The following is a 19,209-nucleotide window of genomic DNA, read 5'->3' on the forward strand; positions in this document are numbered from 1 at the left end:
ATTATATTACTGATGGTAATTGAGTCAGACAACAGCTTTTTAATTACATTATTTTATTTATCAAATTCAGACATTGTACTGGCATTTCTAAACATCATTACAACAATAAAGTGGTCATTCTGAATGAGACTACTGGTCCAATAATCTACAGGCCTTTATGAAATACAATAGAAATATTTATATTAATCAGAGGCATTGCCAAACTTCTTGGTTTCTAAAAGAGCTTTTCTCCACATACAAATCCCTATATATACAGAGTCATCGACACAAAAAAGTGTGAACTGTTCCTCGTCTGTCCTTTGTTGAGTTATAAGTGAATATTTCATTTTTCTCCAGATGTAAAGAAAAATTCACAAAATGGGCTCAAAGCCACTACTGAAAAGGAAAAAGCACTAAAGGAAGAAGCACTTTCAGGAGGCCCCAAAGCTGGAGGGGCCCTGGAGTGGAGGGCCCCTCTAATGAGATAAAGGACAACTCCAACCTTTAGACATTTTTCTGATATCCAAAGCACTTGAGGAGCGTTTTTCTTTTTCCTACATCTCCCAGAATGCCAAGGAAATTATTCAAACTTGCTGCATTCAGTTGTGGGTGAAGAGAATAGCCACTGCCATGGTCCTTCCACAAAAGAGATCTGAGCTTGCATTACATTGTAATCAACTGAGGCTGTTGACAGTGAAGAGATTGGTCTCTTAAAATGTGATTATTGAACATTGACGTGTGGAATCCAGAAAAAACAAACAAACTCCATGCATGTGGCCAGATGACTGCAAGGGTAAATAAGCCAAGAATGCAAATTACACCCCCAAAAACAGTTGTTTTCAAGTGTTTTATGTGCTGTAGGGTGGAATTTTTCCTTTCAGTAAGAGGCCCAGTGTCCCATCTTTAAAAAAAAAAGCTGCTTCAACATATCCAAATTGCGTTCCATCAAAACTTTAGGCCCCTACCACGGTCTCCACATAGACCGAGCGTAGGTCATGGTGGCCAGCGCCTCCCTGTTCTCCAAGCCCTCAGTGGTGCTCTGGTTGTGCTCACTGTCGGTCTCATCCAGGTCGGAGCACAGATCCTCACTGGACGTGGTGGAGGGGGCCGGGGAGAGGGCCGAGGACGAGCTGCTGGACAGACTTCTGCCCCCGGGTGAATCTAGAGTTGTGCAGAGAGCCTCGTCGCCCCCGTGCCAAGTGCTGCCATTAGTCCCAGAAGTGTCAGTGATTAGATCCATCAGCACGTCCTGGAGGTGGTCCTCATTCAGCGGCATACACTCCAGGAGATGGTTGAGGAGCTCCGCCGCCACCGTTGCATCTATGCCAGGACAGCTGGACACAAACATGTGGACCTCGTGCATGCACTGAATATAGCCGGCTGCAAACCTCTCGCTGGCTTCTCTGTTGAGTGCGTCTGTTTCTGTGGGAGGAGAGAGAAAGACTGAAATTACAGTGCAGTTGGACCTCTTATTGTCCCAGCCATCAGTTGGGTGGTTTCCATTTCACATGACTTAAAATACTTAGGGAAAATCAGATTAAACCTTTTGATAAAATAACAAAAAACTTCCACCCTAAATTGGTGGCTGCTTTTAGTCTTTTGCTCCCTTAATTTAAAGAAATGTCTACCTGTAAATCCTCTTCATGCAAATGCCCCCTTTATGTGACCAGTAGAAGCAAAGTTATTATGTGTTCTTGTTTTATATGAATAATTCTAAGACCTGAAGATGTAACAGTTTGCAGTATTTAAAGGAAAGAGGAAACGATGACAAAAACAGCATAACTCAGTGTAGCTGAAATGTGTTTTTTCTTCTGCTTTCCTCTTCTGTTAAACATCTTGTCACCCTCTGCAATGTATCTTGTTACCCAGTGTGGGTGTCCCAACCCCCAGGTTGCAAGAGACTGCTTTAAATTGTATGTTGAACTTCAAGCATGCATACACATCAACATCCCTTGATCCATGTCTGAAAATATGCAAAGATAAGTCAGCAGGGTGTCAGATACAGGATTTTAAAATCAAAACTCATTCATTAGCCCTATGCAAGGGTCTTTTCAGCATATTAAATGGTGGGTTTGGAGTGCCCCAGAAGAATATTTTCAGCAGCAATACTTGATTTCCTGCACACTTCATACATTACTACTACATTTTTATGCAACAATTCTGCATAATTTTATATTGTTAATGTCTTAAATTTGGTCAAAATAAAAATCTTCTACTTCTTTTATGTTTACTGGAAGACAAATGCACATGCTGTCAACCTATGGGCTTACATAATATTTGGGTGTAAACAACAAAGAGTCTTGCACACCTTGGGTTCTGTTCTTCAGTATGTCCTCCACCTTCTTCACGGTCATCTCCAGCACCTCTGCGTTCTCCATCTTGGAATGAAACTGTGGAAACAACCGGCAGATCTTCATCAGAAACCGAAATGTACCTCTGCGTCACACGGCCAGGTGAGCTGAGGTGCACCAGCTACGTGCGTACTCACGTCTGTGTCTGCCAGCAGAGTCCGCAGCTCCTGCAGACTCTCATTGATGCGAGCTCGCCTCTTCTTCTCCACCAAAGGTTTCCTGGTCTGCACGAACACAAAGATCACACTTGATTCAGTGACACAAACTAACGACAATTGATCAAATCTTGCTCTCTGGAGCTGCAGCCGTATGTGGATGTAATAATGATCTGTTTAATAAATAAAACAGCATTTTGCAGCGATGTGCGGTGCATTACAGACTGTCACCGGCGTGACAAGTGCGCCACTGCCAACTGTGTCCAGTTATTCCCTCATCAGTACCAGCGTGTACCTTTCTGTCCGCTTTCTGAATCCCGTAGTAGGTCTCATCCTCTTCCATATCCAGTCCGGTGTTGCTGGGCCGAGCCGAGGGGGCCATGTTAGTTGGATCGCCGCTTCGGTGGCTTCTCCCACTGCTGCTTTTTCCCGTCAGCGAGGGGCAGCTGGCAAACGGAACCGGTTACACGAAGAAAAAAAAAATCGACCAACTCGCAGGCGAGGCGAGGTGCCCTGTGTTTATTGTGTAATCCTAGTGAGACGTGCTGCTGGCGCTGAGTGGCTGTTGTTAGTATTTATAGGGGCTTATTAACATGTGAATAGGGGCTGAGCTGCTCTCGCTGGGGAACAACAGAGCGCACACGGCCGGAGCCAATGAGCGCCCACTTCTATTGTCTCCGGTCAGCCCCGGTCTGCGCCCCGAGGAGCTGGATGGGCTTTAATCAGACAGTTTGTTGGGTCAAGGGACCGACCGCTTTGTTTTTTTTTGCCACCTTCACAATGTGTACTAACATCCAGCTGTACAGAATTCACTATCATGCCGAATAGCCTGTTAAAATAATACAAACAATATCTTTTTAAGTACAACTCTGTGGCAAATGTTTTAAAAACTGTTATTCTTTCATTGGAGAGAGAGTTGGTTGAGTGTAGAATATAATTTGGTGACATTAGTCAAATTAGCTGATTTTGTTCCCCTTATTGGGTAATTTTCTGCCCATTTTGACGCGTTAGAGCATCTAACTATTACCACCAGTGAGTATCTGCTCATGTCTATTTTTCTACCCGACCCATTTCTCTTTCTGGATGCTTTTGTGTCCGAGCCTCTGCAGATTTACCCGGCTGTTTTGGCGGATGTAACGCGATGCCTTCAGTTGGCAGCTGCTGCTGGCGGCCCCTCGGCCCAAACTGAATCAGCCGGGGGAATTAAGGGCCCTTCTCCAAAGAAAGCGACAGGTGTTGGCCTGCGCCTCGTTTGTTCTCCGTTTGTTTGGTGACTTCTGATTTGTGTGCAATTGAATTCTCACGTTGCCTGCGTCTGCTGAAGGAGAGTTTGTAATATCTGGTTGATGTTGCTGATGCACAATCAGCGCTTTCTTTATTGTGTAGCGGTGTTTGTGGATAAGCATGCAAATTATGAGGTTTTTATCATATAAATAACTTTTGAACTCCGTGGAATTAAATATTGCTAGTTCTTGCGGTATCCGTATTAGGCTTTGTGCGTTTGGTTTGGTCCTTTAGCGAACAATGTCTATTTGTTTATATTTAGTAAGTGCGCTCAACCCTCCGCCCTCCTTATTATCCTCATGATGTTTTGTACACGGTATTATCATGCAAATTACTCTCACAATGGAGCAGCTCTGTCTGCTCCATAAAGGACCACGCTGGCATTTGTGCCATCCCTCAGGTGAACGCAATTATGTGTTTTCAGGTGCCTTTTTTAGGCACGGCGTTTCCTCAAAAAGCACCACTAAACTCTACTGTCCCAAACGAGGGAAGAGTTTCAGACCTTTCAAGTGGAGGGTTTTGGCACCTCGCCACCCCCAGATCTCTGTTCCAGATCTTGAATGGTGTGGACTGTGGAGAGAGCAGCTGTCTCGGCTCGCTTTTGTTGGTGAGCTCCGCAGAGGGACCAGGCGTCCCCCTCTCTCTCTTCCTCTCTTCAGACCCGCCGCCTGGCTCCATGTGGCGGCCAATCATAACGGCAATAATAGCGGGAGAATGGGCCATATGCACGTTTCTATTTTGCAAAGCCCAATGATGAATTACATCTTTATTAATACGTAAATGTACCAGAACAACCGCTTGGACCATTGTTAGACTTCATCCTGACGTTTCCTGTGATAACCCCCTCATCGTTTTCCTCATTCTAATATCTAAGTTGTGTGTTTTTATATTTTAAATTAGTCAGAGTCTAAACTGGGAATTAAGATTGTCAGTGGCTCAACCACAATAACTTTACAACAATTCAGGCCACCTCACTGACACCTGTTATTCCTTATTAATTTCTAATTAGTAATTCATTATCATTATCATTCATTATAGTAATTCATAGTAATTCATAATCATTAGTAATTGATACCTATTATAATGGTGCAAATATGTGATTTGGCAGGCCATAGGATTAAAGGGTCACTTCTCCCAAATCATAAAAAAGTCATATGTTCCCTGTGGTATATAGCCATAGTTAGAGTTTAGTGACCCGAGTTTTTTAGATAGCAGTCTCTTACATTTCTGTCAAATACAGAATGGATTTTATTTTGTGTTGCTAAAAGCATAGTGTGCCAGTAAATAAGCCACAGTAGTGAGAACTTCATCCATTGTTACTTTAATTCATTGTCAAAATAAAAACATAATTTAGCACCACAAATGAAATTCCTCCCTCCATTTTATTGACTGCTCATCTGAAACCCTTAGCACATAAAACTGAAACTGCCAGAAAATATATTGCTTTATCATGTGGGTGCACTTAACCATTAATTATAGCTACAATTTGGGTCACTAGATGACGGAGAAACTAAGTTGTTTACTACCAAAGAGGCATAAAAAGAATGCTTCTCCCTCAAAATGATCATTTGTATATCGGTTGCTCACCCAGTATTGCATTGAATTTGTGAGGATTTTTTTTTTTTTTTTTTGCATGTCTCCACGGTATGAAGAATCCAAAAAAAGAAAACTTTTGATGAAATGAAGTTAAAGGGGGCGCTTTCAACAACTGCAAAACTATATTGAAACATCTGTCACAAACATTTGAACAACTCATGAAGTATAATCCATGTCACATTTCTCCAGGTGTATCTGCAGTACTTTCAAAACACATGGATTCCCCTCAAAACCGTACTGTTTTAAAAAACTTTATCATAGTCTCACACAGTTCAAGTGTGTGAGTTTGAACTCTGCTCAAGGGGATGCAGTGCAGCCAAGGTGCAATACTCATATGCATGTTTTAAATGAAGGTTTTAAGCTAAATGCATTCATAAGGAATTTACTCAGTTTTTGGATTTTCCGTTCACTGTGGAGTCATCTGAGGCAAGCGATAAATGTTTTGTGAACTCAACATAAAACAGAGTGAGTAGTTAATATATAAATGATAATTTTGTGGGTGAAGCATTCCTTTAAACAGCAACATATTTTTCATGAAAGAAAGGCACAAATAAAAAGAATGATGGCTGAGTTCCATTTAGCTGCAGTTCCAGGGCCTTAGTGTTATTTATGCTGGTTCACTGTTATGATTCACTGGGATAGTCGAGAAGAGCATATCTTTTTGAGGTCACACCTGTCCTTTCCCTGCTATGAAAAGTCAAAATGAAAAAAAAGCCCACATCCTTTTAGCTCTGCACGGTCTCACCTAAACAGAGCTAGAACATCTGGCAAAAGTATTTTAGACCCACAACCACTGTCTGTTTGACATTTGTTACAGGGCAGATAGTGTTTACCTGAGTTTATATACTAAAAACAGGTACATGTACAAAAGGTTATGTCCTTGCTGCAGCGACCACAGGCTCGACTCTAATCTGCAGTCCTGTGCTGCATGGCATCCTCTTTCTCTCTCCCTCTTTCATCTTAATATTTGTCAAATAAAGGGAAAAAAATCCTTAAAAATTTAAAACACCTGTCTGCTGCTGTTGGAACCGTGGTGAGACTAAACTGTATTTGCAGTTTAGTGGGTCACTGCAAATTACCAATTTCAGTTATTTAAACACATTTGACTTAAACCATATATAACAAATGTTGGATAATGCAGCTCTTAAAATGTCTACTCGTTTGAAAGCTAATATCTTTGTTTATTTTTTAAATTTTTTAAATCACTTCTTAAAACCCATTTTTATAGACTTGCTTTTATGAGATGTCGTCTATTTTATTTTTATTAGTTTATAAAAAGTTTATTTTATTCATCTACTTATTATTTTATTTTTTTATTCATTTATTTTTATCATTTAATTTATTTATTTATTATTCTGCTCTGACCATGTTTAATTCTGTTACTGGTACTATTATTTCTGTGTTTATCACAAATATTCTTCAAACAGCATATATTCATATTGCGATGTGTTGATGTTGTTATTTTTGTTTTGTGGTTGTTTCTCTCTTTTGTCTGGCTTTAGTTTTGTATTATTTTTGTGCTTTTTGTCATGTTGCTTTTGCGAGAAACTTGCTTCTGCTTTGCCTTGTTTTTCAAAGCACTTTGTAAACTCTGTTTTTAAAGGTGCTATATAAATTAAGTTATTATTATTATTATTATTTTTAGGTTCAGGACTGTTGATGCTAATTGTCACCTATCCCTCTATAATTAAAAATCCAGGCTGAATTTGGTAATAAGCTCATAAATAGGCCTATTTTGATGACTAGATTTCCATATAAATATCTGTATGATTATATGAATAAATGATCTGATCAGTAAACAGGTCTCCTGTCCTGTCTTTCTGCACTGCACGACCACTTAAGCAAACATTTAAAACTTAATTTAGAGATACCACCACTGTGCACAAACAAGATTGTCCATAAACCTCAATCAAATCTCAAAAGTATACAATCAGTTTTATTATTATTGTTTGGATTAATAATACAGCAAAGGAGGAAGTCATACAAATCTATGCAATACCAAGCATAGCATCTAAAAAGCAAAGTCGTGCCTTATAATATCAAATAAATAAAGCTGTTAATACAATAAATACATGAAAGATTAATAAGAGCCTTCTATAATGCAGGCTACGAGAAGTCGACTTCTGAAGGGAAGTACTGAGAAAAGGTCTGTATAGAATCATCATAGCACACCTACAATAATTATCATTGGAACAAAACTGCCCCACGTTTGTCTTCTAAGCAGCATATCTATAAGATACATAACAGAGGATGGTCTAACAAAAATGGAGAGTTCACCAGGGCCTCCACATCTCCAGCATCCCCAGGTGGGAGCTGTGGAGTGATGGCCGCTCTTGGCGTCCAGACACATGGCAGGTGGGCCCTTCTCTCTGGACCTGCCTCCCAGCGAGGGCAGCTTCTCTGAGGGGTGTGCCAGGCAGCCGTATGCCTTGGGAGGCCTGCAGAGGGGCATCATGTCTGGGCTGGAGGGGACGCTCATCTGTGGACCTGGGCAAGGACTTGAGGAGGTGGTTCAGCAGCCGTGAGCCTAGTGTTTTGTCCATCCAGTCGCAGGTGAGGAGCATGTTATGGACTTCGTGCATGCACTGGATGTACCCTGTGCTGTATTTCTGCTGTGCCTCCAGGCCTAATGTGGGGTCTGAGAGAGGAAGGAGAGGAGGAGTGAAGTTAGAGCAGCCTCTGGTGGTGAGTGCACAACATGCATCCACTAAAACAGCTTCCGCTTGCTGCTGTTTTTTTCTTCTTTTGCCAAGGAAAAAAGCTCAGCAACACTCTTTGACACCACAATTAAAACCAGATTCAAACCATCCTCTAATCATAACTTTACACCTGAATACATTTTGCCACCATCTTTAAGCTTACATGTCATGCCTTTTGCTATCAGTATAGGGATCTCAAGCTCTTTTATGGCATATTTAAGTTTATATTACACAACTTCTGACCCTAGGTACAACAAAAAATAAGTGAGATAACAGCCAGCATCATAGGGACAAAAACAAACTACAAACCACCAAAATTGTTTATATATAACTCACATAAACAAGTGCACAGAGCCTTTTTTTTCTTACCGTTGAGTTTACTACTCTGGATGTTTTGCAGATGCTTCACTGTCATCTCCAGAATGTCAGCTTTTTCCAGTTTGGATTGCTGTGGAGAGACGAGGAGCCTCTTAGTTAACATGCCTCCATTGTTTACTTGTGCATGGGATGAAACATGTGAAGATATACTCACATCAAGTCTGAACGCCCCGATCACAGTCTCTTTCAACTGATCCAAACAATTGTTTATCCTTTCTCGTCGTTTCCTCTCAATGAGCGGCTTCCTCAGCTGTAAGGATGAGAAATAATTGAAGGAATGGTGAGACGCCATGCTTGACGCGCAGAGGACAACCTGTGGCCCACATATCCTGAAAGAGAGATCGATCAATCCAAGTGTAAAATACCTTTCTCTCCTCCTTGGCACTGGGGTGTTTCCCCACGTTGTGCGCCACGGGTGAAGCAGTCATGTTTCTCTCCTCTTGTGTCTGTGAGCTTGTGCCTCCTCTGCTCTGAGTCTCAGCGCGTCTCTAGGGCCCTCGGCGCGGCGCGGCCCTCTTATTTATCGGGCGCAATTAGCATGTGAATGCTCCAACTCTTTGGCTGCGGGATTTTCCCACACACGGGGTCCCATCAGTCAAGACTGACAGGTCACTGGCTCCATTCAATAACCGAGAGACCCGGCCTAGAAAAAAAAAAAAAACTCTCACAAGCGACAGATGTCCAGCCTGAAACCATGCACCCCCACCCTCCAACAAAATAAAAGCAGTTTCCTCCTCTCCCAGGGATGAACAAGAGTGTGCAGTTACCGTGCTTTTCTCCGGGGAGCCCCTCGCCTATTCTTTTCAGGAGCAACATTACACTACCTGCGAAAAGGCCAAACCTATTCCCCCAAAGCTCACAGCAAGACACAACAGACTGACAAATCACTTGAGAATATATCTGCTCCTATAGCCTACAGGCTTGCAGACGTCCTGTGTGGAAGATATATTCCTGGTAAAACTATTTTAAAAAAGGCTTAAAACATTTAATGCATCACTCTGGACTTGTCCTCAAAATCAGCTTGCACTTGTAGCCTGTTTGTTCGGCTTTGATCACTCTCTGTGTTTTCAACTCAGACATCTGCTCTTAACTGTTAGCCAGCAGATGTCAGATTGACCAGATGCCCCCCCCCAACCACCTTTAGGTCCCTCAAAGCGCGGGCCCCTGATTTTAGAGCCACGCGACTGCCAGGCGAATGCCGGGTCGTGGGAACCGGAGCCGAACAAAGGCAGCTCTTCATTCAAACCTAATCAGCATGAAGAGCGTAATAACCTCCAGAGAGGGTGGACAGTCCGGCTGGAGGAGGAGGAGGAAGAGGAGGAGGATGTTTTGGCAGGTGACCAGTGGATGCTTGCTGCTGCAGCCAGGTGTTAAAGGAGAGTAACTAGAATCTTGAACTGCACAGATGCAGCCAACGCAATTAATTACATCAGATGGACAATCAGGTCTATTTGAATAGACTATTCCCAAATTTGAAAGGCAGTGTCATTATTTTTCAAATATAAACATAATTTTTGTAGTCATTGCAATAGGAAATAATAAGCAAAGACGTTTCAAGAATTTAAGGACATAGCCTGCATCTATGTTCAGGGGTCCAGCTTTTTTTTTTTTTTTTATATATGAGCTCTTTTTTTTTCTGCTTTCTGGAGTGAGGCCAAAAGTCAGTGGAGTGATTTTAATAACAATGTAGTATGTCCTATGTGACATTGTGATGTCTGTAACAACCGTAGTTATTTTAAGCCAAACCAAGATGTTCTTTTTCTCTTAATTTAACGACAGACGTTTGTCATCTAAATCTTAGAAAATAAACCTACATAGTAAATTCATTTTTTAAAAAGGGTATGCATTAAAAACTGTGCATTTCTTGTGAAAACAGAAGTGTATTTAAAAAAAAAAAGACACATTGTGTGTAACAAGAGGAAATTAACTGGTCTTTCCAGTTATTATTTAACTTTTCTATGGAAGCCCTAAAGGTGTGGCACACCCTGCATAACTTGTCCTGGTCAAGACAAACCACAGTAATTTGTAGTTATTTCCACAGAACAGCAGACTACTGGAGGTCATTGTTATCAAATTAATTCAAGATCTGTCCTAACTGGCACTACTGCAATTCGCTATCATTTAATGCGTCCTCTTAGGAATTCCTCTTGCAGAGTTCCAGTGTAATTAACTCCCATTTCGAGGTTGGTTTTAAAGCAAGCCTAAAAACATTCCTCTGCATGCACTGACAAAGTCTTTTCATTTTTATTCACCTTTCATTTCGCAAGGGAGTCCAACACTACAGCATAAAAACAGAACAGAAAAACACAACCACAAAGTTAAAATAACACAAAAATCTTGCAAAAATAACTAAATCAATAAAACAACCAACGAATTTCAACAACAGAAATAGTCCTTAATCAAAAATCTCTGGTGTTTATAATATAATCTAGTTTAAGATGACTCTTTAGCTGACACCAAGAGGGAGCAGAAACATGGAAAGCTCTTTCATCAAACAGTGTGGTGCACTGAATTTAACACTTTGAAGGAAGTGATAAACCGTGTCATATTTAACTATAAAACATAACTGATTTTGCAGCAGGGGATGTAGCAGTTCATAATAACAGCATAATGTAAGAAAACCATGAGTGCACTGCGTAATAACGATTGTGTGAATGATATAAGTTTTTAAATTTCATCTAAGCAAAAAAAGTTTTGAATAATAAAATACATTTAGTGCATTGTGTAATAAATTTTTAAAAAAGAGTACTCACTTTGTGACAAAATATTGTGTACTCAAGGCTTTCTTACATGAATCGCTGATTATTACATTATAGGCTTCATCGCTTTGTACAGTTATTACATTTTCAGTTTCTAAATGAAGGCACATGTGTGAGAGCTGCAGTGAAACTTGTATGGTCTTTGGTCTACCTCAAAACAGTGGCCTGTGGTTCACCTCTTAACAGGCTATGGTTCAATTTTCTGTAACCAGCACAAAATGTGGTCACCAACCACTCCCTAACTGAAAGTTGAACAATGTTAGATTACCATAATCTGTTATTATCATGAATCAGTTTACGTTCTCCTTCCCTTTTAATATGAAAGCAGGACTGGATGGCATTGCCTTTTGTATGTTACAGTGGCCAAGAAAGGCAAAAAACAGCCAGAAACTTTTCTTTTTGGACAAACATGCTGCAACTTCATAAAATTATGATTATTTTTAAAAAAAGGGCTCCCTGAACATTTTTGTTGTTGCATTGCATGTGTTTTCAAATTGGCATTTCCTCTGAAGCAGCAGTACTTTTCTCCTTTTGGTCAGATGTAGCCAGTTTGCGCTTATAAAAAAAATAAATAACATGGTTTGGATAGCTTCTTGTGTATGAAGTCACCCCACCTTCCCACAGTCTCCAACCAGTCACACCTGTCAGAAATGATGAGCATGCCAAATGATAAAAAAATTCTTTGCCAACATGACTGTCCTAACCTATCACCCTTCCCCTTGATGCCATTTCTCTGCCAGCATCTGGGTGTGTCTTGCCTCAGTCACTTTAGTTCCAGGTAACTGGAGGGGGGGTTGAGGGTGAGATGCAGATTAGGTGGAGCTCACTCGGACCTCCTCTACAGCTGAAGGCAGATAAAATCCAGGGGACAAGGTACTTTGAGGGACTTGACTCTCCTCTTGGTGTGCTCCACTGCTCTGCCAAACCTCTCTCTCTCTGCCTCTGCTTTTGTCTGTGAATCCTTTTTCACAGGACACAAAACCTTGGACAAAGCCATGTCGAGTTTCATTTCGCCCCAAGATAGCGGACGTTACATTTCTGGAGCAGGATATAAAAATTTTCCTTCCATCATGTTTGCTTCTGGTGCTGGTGGTGCTGGTGGTAGCGTCCGCCAAAGCTCTGCAACATCTCTTTCAATCAGAAGGTCAGCCAGAATGTCATCTGTATCAATGTATGGGGGTGGTGGCCCAGGTTTTCGTCTTGGTAGTAACACTGGTGGTAGTGGTGGTTTAAGGGCTTCTCTTGGTGGACATGCTGGCGGGTTCTGTGGAGTGCCACCCGTCACAGCTGTAACAGCCAACATGAGTCTTCTGACCCCTGTGGAACTTGAGATCGACCAAACCTTCAAGGCTGTCCGCACCAAAGAGAAAGATCAAATCAAGACTCTAAATAACCGCTTCGCAGAGTTGATTGACGGGGTGAGTAGCTCTTTTCTATATTCATGTCCCATACTATTCCAGAGTGTGAGTGTTTTGTATATCTTAACTCTAATTGAATTAAACAAGACATTTTCTAGGAATGAACTCTGGAATATGAATTATTAGGAGTAGATAGTGGATGCACTGCACACCGTAGAGTTCATTGGTCTGTGCAAGGTTGAATGGCTGCAAAAGACCACCTGGGCTCATTTAATTATACACAGTAACCGATCCACACCTGAATAATGTGCATATTAACGGCCAAGCTCCAGCTTACCATGAAAACTAACAAGCACAATGTTATTAGTATGAATATGGTTTAGTCGGCACCTCTGATGTCAAATAGTGTCCCCAAAGCAATCCTGGGCATCAGCTAGCCTTTGAACTGAAGCTGAAAGCAGACAAGTACTCTTTTAACTTTTCTGTGACCATTATTGGCCCTTTTTCAGCTGTGTTTGTGTAGAATGAGAGGCAGGAAACTACAGTGGCCCTGAACGTCAAAGAACAATGGCCAAACTGAAAACACAGCAGCAAAAGAGAAAACACTAGCAGATGATATTAGATCTGATCACCACCACCAGAACATACAAGCGCATTACACAATGTGCCTGGGGCATCAAGTGCTGGATAACCATAATGATGAACAATTAAAATGAAAGATGAAGCACAACTACAAAAGGCATCGTTAAACCATTATAGACAATATAATGTCCATGAGTGCTTGAAATAAAAAAATAAATAATTAACATGTGGAGGTCATTAAATGAAAAAAAAAGATTGTTTTTTACTGTTTCTCTGCTCATGCTGTGCCGATTTTTCCCCCTCCCACTCGCACTCTTTCTGTCCCTTTTTCCCTCACTGAACAAGACTTCACTCCACCGTCATTATTGTGTGGATTGCTACAATGAAAAAACTTTAATTTGGGGCAAAAAATAAATTACAACCATTGAAAACAAGTAAGGCTGACCTAAAGTTATGTGTTATCCGGAGCTGAAAAATGAAGCCAACATGAAAGTACCAAAAACTGCATTAAGCTGGTAATCCTCATGTATCCCCATGTTAAAATGCCAACCTATACAGCCGAAATTAACATTTTTACAGCCTAACTGTAACTAACAATAGTTATCGTCTCTATGGTTAATTTCTCTGTTGATGACAACTGAATGGGCTTAAGGTTACATAAAATTCAGGGCGGGGCCACTTACAGTGGCAGGCTCTCTGCTGATAAATTCTTCAACTTCTTAGTCAGATCGACCCTCTCGCTCAAATGTGGTTGCTTCTGGCTTCAAAAAAACAAAATGATGATGATGATGATGCCGAACTTTAGGCTTCAAAATGGGAGTCCAGAAAACAATAGATGATGAAGCTACGTCCATTATTTTTTACAGTCTATGATTAGGTTTATCTCTCCTGGGGGGGAAGGGGGGCACCACAAGGCAACTACGCTCAGGGCACCCAAATGGTCAGCAGCAGCCCTGCATCTAACCAAACCAAACTGTTTATGATTTTCTTATTTTACTGTTTTATTTGTAGTTTGGAATAAAATGAAAAGACACATTGATCAGCACACAAATCTATTGATGTGAATTATTCCCAGTTTTCAATGTAGGCCTAACATATAACAAATTGCATGATCAGGATAATGTGATTTTGTAGTCATAATCAAAGTAATACCTTTCCCCCAAGTGAGACTGGGTCTAAACATGGATTGATGCTTTTACCTTTAAGGTACGCCTCCTAGAACAGCAAAACAAAAAGCTCGAGACCAAGTGGAGTCTGCTGCAGGACCAGACCACCACCAGTTCCTGCACTAATGCCATGTTTGAGGCCTACATCCTTAACTTGCGCAGACATCTGGATGGGCTCGGCAATGAGAAGACCAAGCTGGAGGGAGAGCAGAAGAACATACGGGGACTGATGGAAAACTTCAAGGAAAAGTGAGTTAACAGTAGCACAGGAAACCAAACGTGTCACATTTTTGAATGCAACACCTACAGACCTACAGCAGTTGATGCTCACAGACATTTTGCATCAGCTAATTTTTCCACTGTCTGTGTGTCAGGTATGAAGATGAAATCAACAAGCGCAATTCTGCAGAGAATGAGTATGTGCTCCTGAAGAAGGTGCGAGTTGATCAGCCATTAAATACTCTCTCCACCACATCATTACCAACAATGGAATGAGTTTTTTCTCTGAACCATCACCATTGCAGACTGTTTCCTTCTTCTCTACTTACAGGATGTGGATGCCGCCTACTTGAGTAAGGCTGAGCTGGATGCCAGGGTTGATGCCCTTCAGGATGAGTTTAACTTCCTCAAAGCTGTCCATCAAGCGGTAAAAAAATGAACCGCTTCATATTTCAGTCATGTCTGTTTTTTTGCTCTTACTTCTGGGGAAACATTTATTAATTTTCCCTAACATTATAGGTGGTATAATGTTCCACTCCCCCCTCTCTACCATTGACCCATTTTGGTCCTTTGTAGGAGGGGTGGAGGTATTTTAGGTGGAAATAGAACAACAACCATAGCTGCCATGTAAAAGTGGTGTACATCATCTAAAAGCAAGAAAGGTTATTTTTAGATTTGCTTAGTACTATGTTAAGTTTTAATTCTAGTCACAGATATATATAAAAAGATTGTGTTTTGTTTGGGTGCCTATGCAAACTAACAAAGTTTAGAGTGTATAAGGGCTTAAAACATTACAATGGAAGTATGTGATGCCTTTTCCTATGCTAAATCCTGTCTCATGAGTTGCTGAGGCAATATTTAGGTTGAAACCACTTTGCTTAAATTTGGTGCTAAATTTAAGCATTTTCGACTACTCAACAATTTATAAAAATGGCCCAAAATCCCTTTTAAATACCAGATTAAGGTGCTAAAACCACATGGAACACCATATAAAATACACAACACAAATAGAAATAGCAAGAAATTAGTAGATATAAAAATCGATTTTTAACAATCTGGGGTAAAGAGAAAAAAGCTAAGGTAAAACTATAGTTATAATTATTATACTTACATAGCCTAGTTTAAGCACCTCTTCTTGGACACTTTCTTTTTTGTCTTTTTTTTCTACTTTTCTTGTTTTACTTTCTTTCCATGTTTTTGAAAGAAATCAAGCTAATTTGCTCGGGTTTCAAAGGGCTCATTTTTAAAAATGACATATCTCTCTTGTGCAGGAACTGGATGAGCTCCAGGGACAGATTAAGGACATCTCAGTCACTGTAGAAATGAACAACGGCCGAAACCTGGACATGGATGCCATTGTGGCTGAGATCAAGGCTCAGTATCAAATCATCGCCGACCGCAGCCGTAAAGAAGCTGAATTATGTTATCAGCAGAGGGTAGCTATATCGAGATATTGTAATCTCACCAACAACTCCAATATGAAAGACACATCCTGCAATGTCAAACAAAGGTGTAGAGATCGGCCCGTGGAAAATGCAGTAAAGATTATTTTGAATTTTCTTCCTTCAGTACCAGGAAATACAGATCAGTGCACAGCAGACCGGAGAAGACCTTTGCAGCACAAAGAAGGAGATTTCTGAGCTCAACCTCTTGATTAAACGCCTCCAGTGTGAGATTGAGTCAGTCAAGAGACAGGTAAGCTCACAGTTCATAAAGAAGCCATTTTGACCATGACAAGAATAGCTAACAAAGCTTCTGCTAATTTTCCAACCTCTCAGCGTGACAAGCTGGAGGCCCAGGTCGCCGAGGCCGAGAAGTGTGGTGAGCTGGCTGTGGAAGATGCCAGGGCCCGCATAAATGACCTGGATGAAGCTCTGCGGAAAGCCAAACAGAGCATGGCATGCCAGGTCCTCGAGTACCAGCAGCTCATGAACGTCAAACTGGCTTTGGACATTGAGATTTCCACCTACAAGAAGCTTCTGGAAGGAGAGGAATCCATGTAAGAGCTCAGCTACTTTGAGTTCACAAGACGTTTAATCTCCTGAAACACTAGTACCCCTTTATTACCATATTACCTCTAATTCTTGAGCCAGTACCATTTGAAAAACTTGGAACCTTGATGCTATCAAGTTAATCAACCATTTCCACCAGTTTTGAGTGGAACCATTGCTATCAGAGATGTGTCAACACAGGGTGTTAAACAGTGTCAACACAAGTAAACAGTATTAGCACAATCACCAATTACAATGATTTCCTACAAACTTTTGTTATTATTACAGGTATTTGATTTTACCCCAAAAAAGACAGCAACACGAACATGACACACCTACTGATGTTGACACGGTTTGCACTTCAGGTCAAGGAAAACCTGCTAATTTTTAGTTCCAGCTAAGAACCGGCTTTTTGGGTTCTGAATCAATATATTTTTGGGTTAAATGCTCTGAACAGTTCAAAATTAGTTGCAGGAGAACCAGAATAGAACTGATCCATGTTGGTGGAGAGTGCATTGCATCACATTGTTCGGGCGGCAACTTCAGCAGCTAAAATTGCTTTCTTATGTACTTTTCTGCAGAATTGCTGATGGCGGTGGAAGTGCAACCATCTGCATTAAGAGCAAAGGCAGCGGTGGTATGTATTGGCGTACATCTTTACCATTCAAGTAATTTCTGAGCAAGTTCATAAAAATATAAAAATGAAAATGAGAAAACCTTCAGTGAAGCTTTCAGTTTGATTGACAATTCTTTATGGAAATTCAGATTCCTGCCTGTCATCTTAAAAAGCCTTATTTTCATCACCAGGTGGAAGCAGTGATGCTGGCCAGGGCCGCATCAAGGTCAGCGACCCTGAATATGACTTCCCAGTGATAGTGTTAAAAGAGAAAGTTCTGTATTGTAAATATGTTTAAGAAAATACAAATATGATTGACTAGTTTGAAGCCAGCAGAATACAAACATTTAGCACAATAAACTTGGTTTACTGAATTTGCCAATAATTGGAAAGACTGATTTAAATAAACTTGTCATATTGCAAAAACTTTTAAAAAAGGTAAATATAACAACATTTGAAGTAAACATAACAAGAAGATATGATGTAAATACGAAATAAGACTAATAGTTAATTACCTTTAATTTTTTGGGGCAATCAGTTTTCGTAGATTTTAAAAGTAAAATCAACTTTTCAGATTTTACAGTGTGAGTGTTGTTTTGCTGGATCTGCAGTCATGCAGACAAGAGGGTAGCCCACTTGTCGTGTCATGACACAGTTCTCAATGAAAACTATCATTGCACACGAAGTGCTACCAGCACTTCTTAGATTTTCACAGAATCAGGTCAGAATGTTGTGGTTAATCTTGACTTTATAAAGCAAACATGGCATAATTCCCCTTTTCTGCAATGACTCTTCTGTTGTCTAAAATCTTTGGCTTTGTTGTGCATTTAGACATTATCAGACAAGCAGCTTTCATAATTAATTTTGGGGAATCCTCTTGTTCTGAGAGAGCTCATAATTACAGTATACACCTGGTGTTTTGATCCTTCTTTACTTCCATTTTCATTCTGAATAAAAAAGAAACTTGGGCATAAATTTGAAATAAATCTGATTTCATATTCAGCTGCCTCTTATTTATTTTTGGTGTTCTCTATATTTTAAACAATGCAAATAATTTAATACACAAAAGAGCACAACCATCCCGGTCTGGCAACATCACTTTTGTGCCAGTGGTAATGGTAATGGTAATGCCCTTGAATGTGATATGGCAATTACACAGAACTGTTTCAGTAACTGTGTCAAACTTGCAGTGGTGAAGTCAGGGCCGGATTATCCCTCCAGAGGGCGCCAGGGCCAAAATGAATGCTGGACTCTAATGAATGAATAAATATATTATACTAGATTGTGCCAACTGCTGTTTTGATGAAAACACAGCTGTGATGAGTAATAACTGCACCAAATAATAATCAAAGACAAAAATCAAAAAATGTCAGTTAACAATGGTAAATTGTAACTGTAAATGTTAATGCTTAACAATAGCACTAGTACACTGTCACAATTGATTTACATAAATGTGTCAGATACTGTAAATTCAATTTTGTTTTGCAGGAAAAGGTCTACATTTATATTCAGGTCTACATTTTAAAATATAAATTGAAGTTGTCAGTGTTTTGCTGGTGAGAGTAAAAGGGACCTTTGTTTTTTGGGAAGACACATGCTTCAAGAAGCATGGATAAAAACATTCACTTCCACTGGGTTAGTGGTTATCCAGTCTTAACCACAACTGTGCCAGGAGCCGAGGCTTTTACAGAGAAAGCTTTAGCACCAGCTGTAACCTGCAGTCAATTCTGCCAACACACGTTGCATTTAGAAAACAATTAAAGATTTAATGCAAAAATTAAAAGTGCTCAATGCCGACAGTGTGCATATTTGAGTATTCAGGTATTAGATATCATATTATTTTATTTAATGAACACCTTTGCCCAAACTAAATGTCAGTTTTGTAGATTTTTTTTTTGCATTAAACATTTAATGCAAAAATGAAAAGTGCTCAATGCAGAAAACGTGCATATTTGAGTATTCAGGTGTTAGATAACATATAATTTAATTAGTATTACTGAGTAACATTGTCGGTGTTCAAAGTAAGGCTTTTCTTAATGATTTAATATGGTGTTAGGCAGTTTAATCCGTGAAGAT

The 19,209-nt window shown here is 40.2% G+C and overlaps 3 protein-coding genes across 3 annotated transcripts; 1 reads left to right on the forward strand and 2 right to left on the reverse strand.

Annotated features, from left to right (window-relative positions):
* Positions 1–592: 592 nt before the first annotated feature.
* her13 (hairy-related 13) lies at positions 593–3,131 on the reverse strand. Its single transcript, XM_042487284.1, has 4 exons — positions 2,781–3,131; positions 2,468–2,554; positions 2,288–2,369; positions 593–1,401 (listed from the first exon to the last, which is right to left on the reverse strand). The coding sequence occupies exons 1-4, from the start codon at positions 2,865–2,867 to the stop codon at positions 941–943; spliced, it is 717 nt and encodes a 238-aa protein (XP_042343218.1). The 5' UTR covers positions 2,868–3,131; the 3' UTR covers positions 593–940.
* Positions 3,132–7,394: 4,263 nt separating this feature from the next.
* Positions 7,395–9,144, reverse strand: her8.2 (hairy-related 8.2). The gene is made up of 4 exons (XM_042487364.1): positions 8,808–9,144; positions 8,597–8,692; positions 8,434–8,512; positions 7,395–8,003 (listed from the first exon to the last, which is right to left on the reverse strand). Exons 1-4 carry the CDS (start codon positions 8,868–8,870, stop codon positions 7,639–7,641), a joined length of 603 nt encoding a protein of 200 aa, XP_042343298.1. The 5' UTR covers positions 8,871–9,144; the 3' UTR covers positions 7,395–7,638.
* Positions 9,145–11,657: 2,513 nt separating this feature from the next.
* On the forward strand, positions 11,658–17,456 carry LOC121943088 (keratin, type II cytoskeletal 8-like). Its single transcript, XM_042486479.1, has 9 exons — positions 11,658–12,619; positions 14,348–14,556; positions 14,682–14,742; positions 14,858–14,953; positions 15,798–15,962; positions 16,096–16,221; positions 16,305–16,525; positions 17,099–17,154; positions 17,325–17,456. The coding sequence occupies exons 1-9, from the start codon at positions 12,197–12,199 to the stop codon at positions 17,429–17,431; spliced, it is 1,464 nt and encodes a 487-aa protein (XP_042342413.1). The 5' UTR covers positions 11,658–12,196; the 3' UTR covers positions 17,432–17,456.
* Positions 17,457–19,209: the final 1,753 nt, after the last annotated feature.

This window comes from Plectropomus leopardus, chromosome 5 (assembly GCF_008729295.1).
Source record: "Plectropomus leopardus isolate mb chromosome 5, YSFRI_Pleo_2.0, whole genome shotgun sequence".
NCBI lineage: Eukaryota > Metazoa > Chordata > Actinopteri > Perciformes > Serranidae > Plectropomus > Plectropomus leopardus.